Source organism: Lupinus angustifolius, chromosome LG11 (assembly GCF_001865875.1).
Source record: "Lupinus angustifolius cultivar Tanjil chromosome LG11, LupAngTanjil_v1.0, whole genome shotgun sequence".
NCBI lineage: Eukaryota > Viridiplantae > Streptophyta > Magnoliopsida > Fabales > Fabaceae > Lupinus > Lupinus angustifolius.
The window spans coordinates 33,522,218-33,536,845 of record NC_032019.1 but is presented as its reverse complement, the minus strand read 5'-3'; the positions used below and the strand labels follow the sequence as shown (position 1 = coordinate 33,536,845).

At 30.3% G+C, this 14,628-nt stretch overlaps 1 protein-coding gene and 1 long non-coding RNA gene across 2 annotated transcripts; one reads left to right on the top strand and one right to left on the bottom strand.

The window, feature by feature from the left end:
* LOC109359926 lies at window positions 105-1,860 on the top strand. Its single transcript, XM_019604620.1, has 2 exons — window positions 105-807; window positions 1,105-1,860. Exons 1-2 carry the CDS (start codon window positions 169-171, stop codon window positions 1,858-1,860), a joined length of 1,395 nt encoding a protein of 464 aa, XP_019460165.1. The 5' UTR covers window positions 105-168.
* LOC109360182 lies at window positions 1,917-13,773 on the bottom strand. The gene is made up of 3 exons (XR_002109130.1): window positions 13,762-13,773; window positions 13,624-13,626; window positions 1,917-1,987 (listed from the first exon to the last, which is right to left on the bottom strand). It is a non-coding gene; the product is annotated as an uncharacterized LOC109360182 (long non-coding RNA).

Below are 14,628 nucleotides of genomic sequence, written 5' to 3'. Positions count from 1 at the left end.
TTCCGTGAATTAGTAGATGAGAAGTTGGAGAGACGGGAAGTTGAAAGAGCAGTGAATGTCACACTTGCGTTGCTTTATAAACACATAAATACCTTGGTAGCTATACAAAACCAGTTTCTTTTAATTACATTACGCTTTCCAAGCTTTAAAGTGTAGTGAAAATTCCCCATGGCTGCAGCAGCAACAGAAAACTCAGTGACCCTAAGAATTTTGATAGATAAAGAGAAAAACAAAGTTGTGTATGCCGAAGCTGGAAAAGACTTTGTTGATATCCTTCTAAGCTTTTTAACCTTTCCATTGGGTACTATCGCTAGGCTTGTTGCTAACGAATCAGACATGAATAAGGTTAACGTTGGAAGCCTGAACAAGTTGTATGAAAGCGTAGCCAATCTTGATGTTAAGCATTTTTGGACAGAAACATGTAAAGAAATGCTTCTTAAGCCCAGGAATTCTATGGAAGCTTATTGTCAAAATCTAAAGCTCAACCTTGACGACACTGAGAAATTGAAGTTTTTCATATGTGACAACTGGGACTGTCTTCGTCAAGTAAGTGGTAGCAAGCTAAGTATATTCAAGGACATAAAATGCAAATGTGGGAAACTCATCAATAGAGAGATATTTCCTAATAAAATTTTGGGGATTAAACATGAAGGGTTCGTTCAGGACATAGATAGTTTTATTATTTTTGATAATCTGAAGGTGATGCCTGATAATATTCAAAACTGTGTTTCTCTACCCATGAGTTTTGGATATGAAGACTTCAATGCGATCAAAGTGGACACTGTTGTTAATGTGACTACGAAGGAGGTATGCATGTTTTTGTTTTCTACCTTTGCATGATACATCTATATTTCTTTTGTGACCTATGTGATAAATTTTCTTGATATCACGTTGTTTCTGATTTATATATTTTATACTTTTCATTAACATGGATCTCCTAAGTTGGGTAATTGGTGTCAAATTCTTAATATTCTTGGAAGCTAGACATATAAATCTTTTGATTCTTTGTAAACATCATCTTTTAACTTAAGAACTTAGCGGTAACTAATTATATACCCCCAAAACCTTTAATGTATCTTAATAAGCTTAATTTTATTTTTGCAGATGGTGGACTTACTCAAATGCTCCTTACTCTCAGAGACACCTCTGACGGATTTTTTCTTGAGGAAAAAACAGTTACTTGAGATTGCACAACCAAGGAGTTCATTTCTTCTTGATATTGGTGCTAAAGATAATGTTAGAGAGGAGGTGATTAAACTAAAGTTAATAGTAAGGAAATCCAACTTGAAGGTATTGTGTGCTATAGCTGCGGAGGACTTTGTTGACCTTCTTTTCACTTTTATGACTTTGCCTTTGGGAAGTGTAGAGCATATGATGAAAGGTAACTCTTGCTTGGGAAGTATAGATAATTTGTACAAAAGCTTAGTTGATTTGGACGGTCACAAATATTTGAAGTCCCCCTCTCTAAAGGATGAACTTGTTAAGACTCATCTTACTCAACAATTTGAACTCCATAAGCAGAAGTTGCAGATTGATGAGGTTCCCATTTCCTTTTATTCATGCTACACGGAGTATGATTATCCTGGTAATTATAGCAATCTACCTGGTTTGTATAATTTCGGAGGATTTTGTTATAATTCCCTTGTTCAATATAGTTATTCGGATCGACATTCATCAACTTTCCAAACATGTAGTGGAAAAGGATTTGTCAAGAGTTCATCACTATACATGGTGACAGATGGTTGGATTGTGACACAAACCTCATCCATATCTATTGTTTCATTTCTAGCTATGTCTAATATTTCTCCATCTGATATTGAGCAAAGAGCTATAAGCATTGGAAAGAAAGAGGTAAAGTAAATTTTGAGACTTAAAACTACTCCTTGCATTGAACAAAAAATGTTGACTAAAAGAAGTTTTTATGGCATTGCAGTGTCTCAGCCTTCTTAAAGCTTCTTTGATTTCATCGTCAGCTCTAACAGATGGTCTTCGTCAATTCATTAATCCCGTTAAGGAGGAGATGATGAGTAGCTAAATAGAAAATGTAGTTATGTTCCTTGTAGTTTTGGTTTTCTTTAGTACTATGTTTTTGATTTTATGTTTGTTAATTATATTCTAGTGTTATGTATGAAACTTCTGTCTATGACTTCTTTGGGTTTGTGATTGTTAATTGGTTAATTATATAACATTTGACTTTTGAATTTGAAAAGTGCATTTGTTGATAAGTTATTAAAGTAGTTGGTAGTTATTTGGTGTGTTGAAGAAGTTGGTGGGTGTGAGAGAGCAGGTTTAAGAAAAATTACACCAGTACAATTTATCTTTTCTCTCTCTTTATTTGACTGCATTGTATCGTTTATTAGGGTTAATATGTGTCATGAAGAATTGTGATAGTTATAAATATTTAGCCATTAAAAATTCAATTTTTTGAGTTTGGAATTTTGTGAGAGAGTTTTTGGGGAGTAAGCTAAGATACTAATTTTAAGATTGTGGAAAGTTTCTTTAGAAACTACATTCGGAATCATATTCCATAATTTTCTCTCATTTTCTAAGCATGAATTAATAACTCTCCACCCTTATTTATAAAGCATTTTTAACCAATTCACATCATTATTACTCAGTTATAAAAAAAAGTTATGAACCCTTTATCCATCCCTTCATTTCACCTGTTCACCCTTTACTGCACCTTCACCTGTTCACCCTCCAATTCACCTTCACCTGTTCACCCTGTGATTTCATCATCACTAATTTACTATAATGGTACAACTTACTTTTATTAAACAGAACTGTTTGAAGGTTGATATCTTTATGATGGTAGAAGACTTCTACCGATTTGGTAACTTATGGAGATGGTACAATGATTCTTTTGTTGTGTTAATAATCTCAAAGAACAATTTCCTTCACGATCTTGGTGATTATAGACCTATATTTTTTGTAGGATGTATTGACAAGATTATCTCTAAACTTCTTATAGTAAGACTTAAAATGATGATTCACTTGGTTATTTCTGATGTCAATATGCTTTGAAATAAAAGTTTATCATGGATGGTATATATTGTAGTTGCTAATGAGGTAATGGGTCAGGCTAGGAAGAAAAAGTTATTTATTGGGTGAGCTGGCAGAAGATGTGTACGTCTAAGGAGGAAGGTGGTCTTGGAGTAAAAAATTATTTCTGTTCAATCTAGCCATTTTATGTAAATGGAGATGGAGATCACTAAGTGAGAGAGATTCTCTTTGGGTAAAAGTCTTAAAATCTAGATATGAGGTTGGGTTCTTTCAAAGTGGTGGGGCTAGTGAACCCGTGAGTTTCAAGAGGGTTTCTTCATGCGGAGAGATCTAGGCAACCTTAGTAATTATAATAAAAAAAGTCAGAAGTAGGTGGTGGGTTGAAGGTTTGCGGAAGAGCTTAGGATTCATAAGAGAAATGAAGTTTTGGACAGATTTATGGGTGGGAGGGGACCTTCTTAAAAACTCTTTTGCTAGATTGTTTTAGGTGACTCTTGATAAAAATGCATCAATCAATTCTATGGAGGAATGGAGAAATGACACAGGTACTTGGAAGTTCAGATGAAGCATAGTAGGTTCCATTGTGAACAAGAGGAGTATGAGGGCATTATTCAATTGATTGGAAATTTCATACCAAAGCAAAATGCCATAGATGGATGGATTTGGATCCATGACAAAGGAGGTCAATATCCGACTCGAAATGCATATAAGGTGTTGTCACATGAAGATAGAAGAAGTGAGAACGTGGAATTCAAAAAAGTGTGGAATTGCAATGTCCCAACAAAAATGAAATGTTTAGTGTGGAAAATGTTCTTCGTTGTGAATACCAACTAAGTTGTGCCTTGCTCAAGGGGATGTCTTTGGAGCATAGGTCGTGCCATGTTGTGGTCTATGTGGGGAAGATTATGAAACTGTAAACCATCTCTTTTTCACTTGTTCGAAGATAAGTTTCTACTCTCGTTTTGGTCTCTTCTCAATTTTGTACAATGATGATAAGGTAAACTTCTAAATTCATTTGACATGTCGTGGTTGGAGAACAAGAGTAAATAAAGGTGGTTGTCCCTTTGGCTTATCACTACATGGACTATTTGGTATGTGAGGAACAATATTATTTTTGAGAATTTATGGTTTCATCTTGAGGTAATAGAACTCATCTTCTTACATTCTTGGAATATTTTCAATGCTAATTGTAACAATTTAAACTTCTCTTATGTGAATGGATGTTACACTTATCTATTTGTCTTTATGCTTGTTAACTGTTGAGAGTTGTGGATATGACCTTGTTCTCCTATTTTATATTTTTCCTTATTAATAAAACAAATGGTGCCATCATTATTACAAGGAAAGTGAATGATTTGTTTAAACTTTAAATATGAAAAAAGTAATAAATATGTAGTGAAAATAATTAAAATATGATAGTCTATAAAAACAAGTAAATTTCATATCAATAGAAGAGAAATAAGGGGGTAGATTAATATTCTTGTTACTTTCTATATAACCTTCCCTCCCTTTAGATGCTTCAATTATATTCATGTGTTTTTAATGAATATTTGGCATATCAATTTGTCTTATCACTACATAGACTATTTGGCAGGTGAGAAATATAAAAAATAATAAATATTTAAATTTTTAATTGATATGACATCTTTTCATTAGTGCAACATGGTTTGGGACATTAAACCATTGTTCTTGACTTCTTGTACAACACATACACACTCGAACAATACGTCAAAAATATTAGATATATGATGAGTATAATATCTATGCACCGTTGTATATAGATTTATACATATTCATTACATCATCCATCATTCATTTATATCACTTTTAAAAAAAGTTAACGATGATTAAATTTTAATGTTAATTGATATACTAACGGTGTATAAAACTTTTAGACTATCAATGCTTACATTCTACTCTCATATAGGATTGCATCATTCTATCGCTTATCTCTAAAAAACTTAATTAATTTAACAAAAACTAAAAAAACATTAGTTAAATGTTAGCAATGTTTTGATTTAATAAAGAAATATTTATGCATTATGCACTGCACTAGAATTGTAGTTCAACAACGTCGCATTAATGAAATAAGCTTTTAATCATTTGGTTTGTTTGTTTATATTAATCAGGTTTGTAGCTTGGAATGCAGTCAACTAATGGCTTTGGAACAACTTTCTAATACAATGGTATTCACGTGGAGTTTGGCTCATCGTGGCCAAGGAACACAATATCTCGTGCACCAAGTTGGTTTATCTTGTGCACTAGGATCCTCGGTCAAACAAGACTCTCAATTAGTTTGGTGCATGGAGTTAGCGCAAGGACTCTTGGTCAGATTGGTGCTTGGCGCATGGACATGGCGCAAGGAATCCTCGGTCAGATTGCTCTTTACAAGGCACATTAATCCTCTGTCAGAATTGTTCACTAACTCGGTCAGGATTTTATGCTGATGAGCATCATATTGTCTTGTGGTTACTTATGAGTTTTGATTGATTCATGCAAAGGAGATTTTAGCCTTTAAGCACGTGTTCTTTTGTTTCTTTTTCACACATGATGATTTCTATATGAGTTGTTAATTAGTCAGTTAGCTTGAGTTACTGTAAGCCCAAAAAATTACTCCAAAAAATTGCTAAAAAATGAGTAATTTTTTATAATAATGTAATATAAAATTATTTTCCTTTTTGGAACATCACTTTAAGTAACATAAATTATGAAAAAACAGCAACTCTTACCTAATGGTAACCAAAAACAACTCCACATCACTTTAAATAATTCATCATTGAAAGAGCGTGATACGTTATTACAAAATACAAGACGGGATGAAATCTTCGCCTAAACTGAAACCATAAAAAATAGGATGAGTCATTCAACATATGCATAGAGTGGAATAGCTTTTTTTTGTTACCTAGAGGAAGAACAACACACTCAAAGTTTGTTATATTTGTTCAAACCCTAGAAAACTCAACTTGCAGGAAGTGAACTTGTAGAACTATTAAAGCAAACAAAATTGATCATATGAGATGAAACTTCAATGATATACAATATAGATTCCAATTTTGGCGGCAAAGTCATTATTTTGTGTGGTGATTTTAGGCAAATTCATCTTATCATTTCAAGAGGAAGTCATTCAAACATTATCAATGCAACAATTAACACATCATATCTTTGGGATGATTGTCAGGTATTAACTTTGACAAAAAATACGCGCTTACAAAATAGTATTAATAACACAAATTATTTACAAACTGAATAATTTGCACAATGGATTTTAGATGTTGGTGATGGAAAGTTGTCTAAACCAAATGATGGCTATGCATTGATTGATATACGTGATCAATTTCTAATAACTAATTATAATGATCTTATACATGCTATTGTGAAGAAGATCTTTGCTCATAACATTGACAAGGTTTTAATGAAGACACCAATATTACCAAAAAAAGAAGAAAAGGAAGATTACTTATGAAGACCAAGAAGATTAAAGCTTCAAGACAATTAGTCTAAGTATAAATATGTACTTCTATCATATAATCTTTAATATACCAAAATAGTAATGCTCAAAATATCTATTACCTATATAACAAAATAAACTCCCACCACCTCATCAATTGCCACATGACATCTCCTCTTCACGCCACCTCATCAATTGCCATATGACATCTCCTCCTCAAGCCACCTCATCAATTGCCACATGTCATTTTCTCCTTCATTTTCCTCTCTCCAAAATGGTTCCATGGTAATCATATGTACTTTCCTACATTATATTTGTCATTTCTTGACAATTATTGCATTTAATACAATTTATTGCATTTTATGTCATATCTTCTAAAAGCTTTTTTATTGCATTTTTTAAGATGTAATAAATTTGAATTGTTATTGAGGTCTATGACTCTCTATTTCTCTTCCAACATTCTTTTTCTCTCAACAATCTTTTTTTCTCTCTCCAATTTCATTTCATTTCATTATGTCTATTCATTGTCATCATTTTTCTTTCTCTTTAGAATATCCTCTTTAGAGTGCACTTATTTATTTATTTTGTATATCTGATCTTTAATACATTTTCATTGTTTTTTTGGTTTATTTTGTAGATCTGTTCTTATTTTATCATTGATTTTTGTATAATTTTTCATTGATTTCCTTATTGTTTAGACGTGTTCTCACTAATTTCATTATTTTGCAGATATATACTTTCAGCAATTTTCTCCTTTAGCATCTGATAAACAAATGTATCTTCCTGAAGGAAGATCAAACCTTCAAAACTTATGTTTTATACCCAATCTCTATTATGTTATACATTCACTTACAATATTACATTTATTTGTCTATTTATTTTTGTAAATAATATATTTATCTCTTCATCTTATCTCATTGTTATCATTTTCTCTCTTTATTTATAGTTTGGTTCTCCCCTGAGACATCTGTGCAATTTTCTCTACTCGCATCTCTTATCTTACTTATATATTTATTTATTCATAGAATCATTATTTTAATTTTTTGTTTTGCATGTTTCATAAATATATTGTGTTAATCACCATCTCCGAAATTTTACTTAAACTTCATTACCTTATTTAATTGTTTGCTTAGAAATTTTTATTGTTTTGGTCAACAACATAATATAATGTCCTTTTTCTTTATTTCTCGATTTTTAGCATTCCAATATATGAAGAAGAATAATGTCTTCATTTTTATTTGATTTATATATAATTTTAATTTATTTATGATTTCCAAATTTTAACTAATCCTCATTATGGACATAAATTTGCAAAATTATAACTAATAGTTTTTTATTGTAATAATCAATTGATTGGATTTATATTTTGTTTAAATTATTTATGATTTATAAATTTTACGCAATGCTAATTATGTAGATAAATTCGTAGAATTATAACTAATAAATTTGTGCAATAATAATTAATTTCATTTATATTTTATTTTGTTTTAACATCATAAATAATATAACATATGATTCAAAACTCATGAAGAAATATAGTAGTTTGATTTTTTTTGTATAAGTTACAGAAATAGGATATAAATTTGCAAATCAGTTACAAAATAGAAAGAATCAATTACCAACACAAATCAAAACATATCATAAAGAACAATTATTATAAATTATAATGGAATATAACGTAAATCATTCGTTATAAACATGCATTAATTATGATTTAGTTTCTACTTTAAAATTTTGTATTAAAATTGTTATGAAATTTTGGAAAATATTTTAAATACATTAAATGAAATTTTTTGTAGTTACACATTTAAATTGATCTTAAAACGTTATCAATTAATATCATTTAATCATTTTTAAAACATAAATATTAGAAAACCAATCTTATTACTAATAGAAAGAATAAACTATGATATTATAATTAATATGGAAATATGTTGAAATTTTTCTTCACATAAAAATAACAATTTTTAGTACTAATTAGAGGAAATGTAGATAATTCTCTTACATTCCCGGAATTAAGGAATTTAGGGCATTAATAATGAAATAAGGAAATTGGAGCAATAATAACGATGTTTGAGGACCGTAAGATGATATGATAGTTAAGTTGAAAGAGTTTAAGAAATGAGGTGGATGAAGTTGTGGGTTCGAGCCTCACCCATATCAAACTTAAAACAATAAAAAATGAGTTACAATGTGGTTCGATTTTTAGGAGAGAAGTGAAGAAGATTTAAAATTTGACTATCACCTACAACAAAAACTAACATACTAATTATTATTAATTGAAAGAATGTGTTATCATATTACAGTTAATAAGAAAATCTTTGTTATTATGTTTGGCATAAAAAAATGATAGACATTGAATTTATTTCTTAAAAATAACAATTTTTAATATTAATTATTTAAATAGATTTTAAACCATTTTCATTTAATTATTTTTAAAAACTTTAATATCATAAATCCAATCTTATTATTAATAGAGTGATATGATATTATAATTAATAAAGATATATTTTGATATTTAATTTATTTCATAAAAATAATTATTTTTAATATTAATTAGAAGAAAAGTTGGTAATTCCTAAATGTTTCATTTTCTATAATTAAGGAATTGAGGGTACAAATTATGGAGCGGAGATCTATTTACTCTAAGAGAGAGTTTTTTACATTTACTCCTTATCCTAACCATCAATTATATGGATAACTAATAGTTTAGATCTACTCACTAATTCAAATAATTGGATTTCCCTATAATTGATGGCTAGAATGTGGAGTAAGTTTTAAAAACTTACTCTTGCAATAAGTTGACATCTTCTCTTAATTATGATGATTTAGTTTTTATTTTCAAATTATGTATTAAAGTTGTTAGGAAAATTTGAAAACATATTTTAATTATAGTAACTTGAATATGTAGTAGTTACACATTTAAATAGATCTTAAAATGTTTCCTATTAATATCATTTAATCATTTTATGTGTCATCTGTCAGTCTCTACATATCATTGAAATATTATTGTATAAAAATTGTATGGATGAAGACATATAATCAAGACAATGATACAATTTTAAAATATTATAATAAACTATTGTAATTGTACATAATTGCTAACACAAAAATATAATAACATTAGTATGTATTAATTAAATTATAATTTTTTATAATTCTCATAACTACGTCATTACATACCTAATGACATATACATTTGTTAATTTTGATAATCGAATAGATGTCGTAGTTCAAAGTACTTTTCCAGATCTACAAGATCGCTAAAAAAATAAAGAGTTTTTATAACCAAAGATAATACTTGTATCAACTATTGAAATTATTGAACAAATAAATATTTTTGTTTTACTTTAATTCCAAATAATTCTTTTTACAATTCAATTCAATCAGTTATTAAGTTGAAGCAAATATTTCTAAACTTCACAATATTATGTGATAAAAATGAATACAATAATGTTGATTATATTGATATGTGTAATTCTAATGAGGGCCAAAATTCAACTTATTAACTCATCAAATTTTAAATGCATTTATAATTTTTGGTCTTCCTGATCATATAATTAAGTTTTTCCATAATATTATAGTGTGTATATTTAATATTTGTGAGGTTGAACAATGAGGGACATTGAATTTTGAAAGATATATCAATTCCAAAATAACAAAATTTGAAACGGTTCCTTATCTTATTAAAGTAATATAGATATAATATATATGTTCTTAATCATGTGGTAAAAATACCCCCCGTGCATTCGCACGAGTAACTTGCTAGTTTTAAAAGAAACTGAACCACTTCTAGTTTTAAATAAAAACATTTTTCAAAATAATGTGTAACAGGTTACTAAAATTTGAGTAACATGTTTCATGAGTGAGAATCAGTTATCCAAAAAAATTTGAATTGGAGTAACCGATTAATCAAATTTGAATAACCAATTACTCTAAGTGAATTTTAATTCACTGTTGGACAGAAAGTTTGAGTAACCGATTACTCAATGTAATTTTTCAAAACGTCATGTTTGGGTAACCGATTACCTACTTGCTGTAGTTTCTTGGTCATGTAAGAAACAAGCGTGTGAGGTCCTAAGCACTGCTGAACCTGAATATATTGCAGCATGTAGTTGTTGTGCTCAAGTGTTATGGCTTAAACAACAATTACGAGACTATGGTTTAGACTTGGGTTTCACTCCTCTAAAATGTGACAATACTAGTGCAATAAACCCACAAAGGATCCGGTTATGCATTCAAGAACCAAACATATTGATATAAGACATCACTTCCTCAGGGACCATGTCCAAAAGAAGGATGTGTCTATATAATTTGTTGATACTCATAACCATCTAGCACATATATTCACCAAACCTTTGGCAAAAGAACCTTTCTTTAAAATTAGACGAGAATTAGGCATTATTGATGAAGCATACTTATCTTAAATGCTTATATATGATTCTATGTATGCCTCATTATATCTATTTCATGCCTACTTGAACTTAAATGTGTTTATTTATGTTTGAAATTTTTAATTTTTGGGTTAAAAATCATTTTCATAGCTTAATTTTGCCTAAAAGTAAGTTTTTCTGGGGTCAATAATCGATTACACTAGTGAATAACCGATTATAGGGTTGAACAGCATGTTTCAGTAACGAATTACTCAAAATGAGTAACTGATTACTCTCAGTTCATTGTTATCACCGGAGAGTAACCAATTTTAAATTTTTTAATTTAAGTAACCGATTACTCAAAGTGGGTAACCGATTACTCTGTGCTGTTATATATGTATTTTTTCTGCATTTTTAAACTTTTTCAAACTCATCTTCCTCATCAACTCGTGCTCTCTCTTGGTCAACCCTCTCAAACCCTAAAATCTTCGTTTTTGATCCATTTTAAGTGATTTTTTGTGTCTATTCTTAACACATTTTCACTTCCAAACACTTCTAAACCATCATTTTCGTGTTTAGTAACCTAAATAAAAAACCCCAAATCTCCAAAACATCAAAACCTAAACCTTCAAAACTGAAAATCCATGGCTTCCTCTTCAAAAACCAAGAAGCAACATATCTCCATGACTCAAAAGAGACAAGGAACTACTTCTATGGAGTCCAACCCTTTGGATTTGACAAGGCTTCTAGCTAATGAGGAACAACATAAAGTGTTTGAAGAACACTTCCATTGATGCACTATTTTCACTCCAAAATTCGGTAATGTTGGAAATATTGAGTTTGAAGATTTTCTTTTCCCTTATCTTTTACGTCAACAATACCTTTTTGATTTTTGTTGTAAGACAAATGAAATTTATCCAGAACTTGTGCGAGTATTTTACTGTAACATGAAATTTCGGGAAAATCATTTTACTTCCTATGTCAAAGGAAAAGACATTGTTTTGGATCTTAAAACCTCCAATTCATTGTTGTGTAACATACCCTCTCAAGGTAGCATAACGAGTTTCATCCTTGTGTGTGAATGGGATAATTATGATCGAAAGAATTTTTACCATACTTTATGTAGACTTTCAAAATGGGAAATAGAAATGTGTAAGCCACAGGGCTTTGGCGAGACCGTAAAAAACCGAGACATCCTATTTGCTGAATATTTCAAGCTTGAGGACTGTTTGCTTCATTATTTTTTGAGCTATGTCATCTTACCAAAATTTTCAAATCATTCTCAAATAAGTGACATAGAACTCCAATTGAAGTATGCTTTAAAGTTTAACATCAAGATCAATTGGACTCTAATGATAATGAGACAAATGTGGATTGTTAGAGGTACTCAAGGTCCTTTGCCTTATGCAATCTTCATAACCAACATTCTTCAGCATTTCGATGTTTCTACAAATGGTGAAACAAAGGTGCCTCTGAATCTTCGAGAAAGCCAAATTGATGTGGAAGTGATCCACAAAATGGGTTTCACTCAAGACCCTCGAACCCACACCTATAAACATAGAACCGATAAACTGACTGCTATTGCTGAACCATTTGAACCTGTACCTCCTAACCCTCCTGAACCACAACCGTCTGAGTTTCATGCTCAATCGTCCTCATCTACTATCATGCCTACGAACCAAATGATTATAGATGAGTTGTTTTCTCTTCGAGGCTACATCATTAACTGGATGGATGCTCTCGACTCTCAGAATCAACAAATCCAATATGAACTTCATTGCCTCTACTCTAGGATGGATCGCATGGATATTGATGAAGACAATTCTGAGCCCGAGTATTAGAATATCTATTGTTAGGATTTTCTGGTTGTATTGCTTTCAAAATTCGGACAAATTTTTAATTCTGCTTATTTGTTGCTTTTAAGTTATTGCTATATATTCCTAGACAAATTACTTTATGATGTTTTGTGCTTTATTGTTCCATTCCTGGATACATGTTTGAAACATCTTATTTATGCATTGCAATACTTGCTTATCTATATCTTGATCCATACATGAGTATATGATATCATATTGATATATCTTGATTATATAAGTGTATGTATGCTATATATTGTGTTGGAATCTCTTTGCTTTTCTACTTTTTGATGAAGTCAAAAGGGGAAGAAAAGTTGGGAGAAGTGTATTTTCTGTAAAATTAATTAAGGCACATTACTCCAAAAGAAAGGGGGAGCATAAAATATAGGGGGAGCATACTCAAGTCAAACTTCAACATATCTCAAAGTATGCTTCTTTGAAGAAAACTACACTGTCAAAAAGATCTTGGTTTGTCATCATAAAAAATGGGGAGATTGTGAAGAAGATCTTTGCTCCTGACCTTTGCAAGGTTTTGATGAAGACATCAACATCACCAAAAAGAAGTAAATGAAGATTACTTATAAAGACCAAGAAGATTAAAGCTTCAAGACAATCAGTCTAAGTCTAAATAGATACTTCTATCCTATACTCTTTAATATACCAGAGTAGTAATGCTCAAAATATTATAAAAGAAATTGAAACACTTCAAGTTTTAAATGAAAACATTTTTCAAAATACTAGGTAATAGGTTACTGAAATTTGAGTAACAAGTTACATGAGTGAGAATCAATTATCCAACAAAATTTGAATTGGAGTAACTGATTACTCAAATTTGAGTAACCGATTACTCTATGTGAATTTTAATTCACCGTTGGACAGAAAGTTTGAGTAACCGATTACTCAATGTAATTTTTCAAAACGTCATGTTTGAGTAACCGATTACCTACTTGCTGTAATTGGTTACTAAGAGCGGCTACATCAGTTTTTCAGATTTGAAACGCAAAGGTTTTCATCCCAAACAAAATGTCTTCATTTCAAACAAATCATACTCTTTCATAAAGGCGTTTAAAGGCCTTAGAACTCACAATCATTTAACAACTCTTTCATAACTCTTTCTCACAACTTTCCTACACTTTTCTGAAATGGTTTTATGCACTTCTAGCAACATGAACTCAAATTTTCAAAGTTTTTTTCCTGAGTTGCTTGAAGTAAAGTGTTTCAAAGTTTTGTAAACTTAAAGAGCATTATTACTAAGTATACAAAAGAGTTGATTGAATTGCAAGTGTTATTATATTTCATACTTGTAAAGGCAATCCAAGCCATCATTGTAATTCTTCATTCATTGTAATTACTTTCTTTCACAAGGGTGTGAATAGAAAAGGGGATAGAGTTACTTGGAAAGGTGTTTTCCAAGGGTAAAAGTATTAGTGAGTGTGTAAGGTACATAGAGATCTCGGGGTGAGATATTATAATTACTGGAAAATCTCTTGTGCTGCAAGAATACTGGACATAGTCTTTGATGGACAAGAAAGTGAACCAGTATAAAAACATATGTGTACTCTCTTCTCGCTTACCTCTTTGATTTATTCTTGTTTATTTTCTACAATATTATCCGCTGCACTTTAACTCTTCATTTTACAGAAAAAGTGATCATAATTTCTAGTTAACTAATTCACCCATCCCTCTTAGTTGCAATCTCAGTCTTACAGCTATAGTTTCAAGTACATATCCAAATTTAATACATGAATACTTGAATATGGAGTTCCTACAATGTAGAGCTATTTTAGCTTTAATAATTGAGATTGTCGATGAAATAAATGATTATGTGATGTTATTGATTGTAGGTAAACCTTTCAAACTTATTTTCATTATATAGTCATAATTTTTAGAAAGATTTAATTGACAAATTTATTTGTAAATGAAGGTGATGAAATAGAGTATTTGAGTT

Coding starts and splice junctions, on each gene's coding strand:
- LOC109359926 (XM_019604620.1), top strand. CDS start 169: ATGGCTGCAGCAGCAACAGAAAACTCAGTGACCCTAAGAATTTTGATA. Junction 808..1,104: donor TTAATGTGACTACGAAGGAG/GTATGCATGTTT, acceptor TTATTTTTGCAG/ATGGTGGACTTACTCAAATG.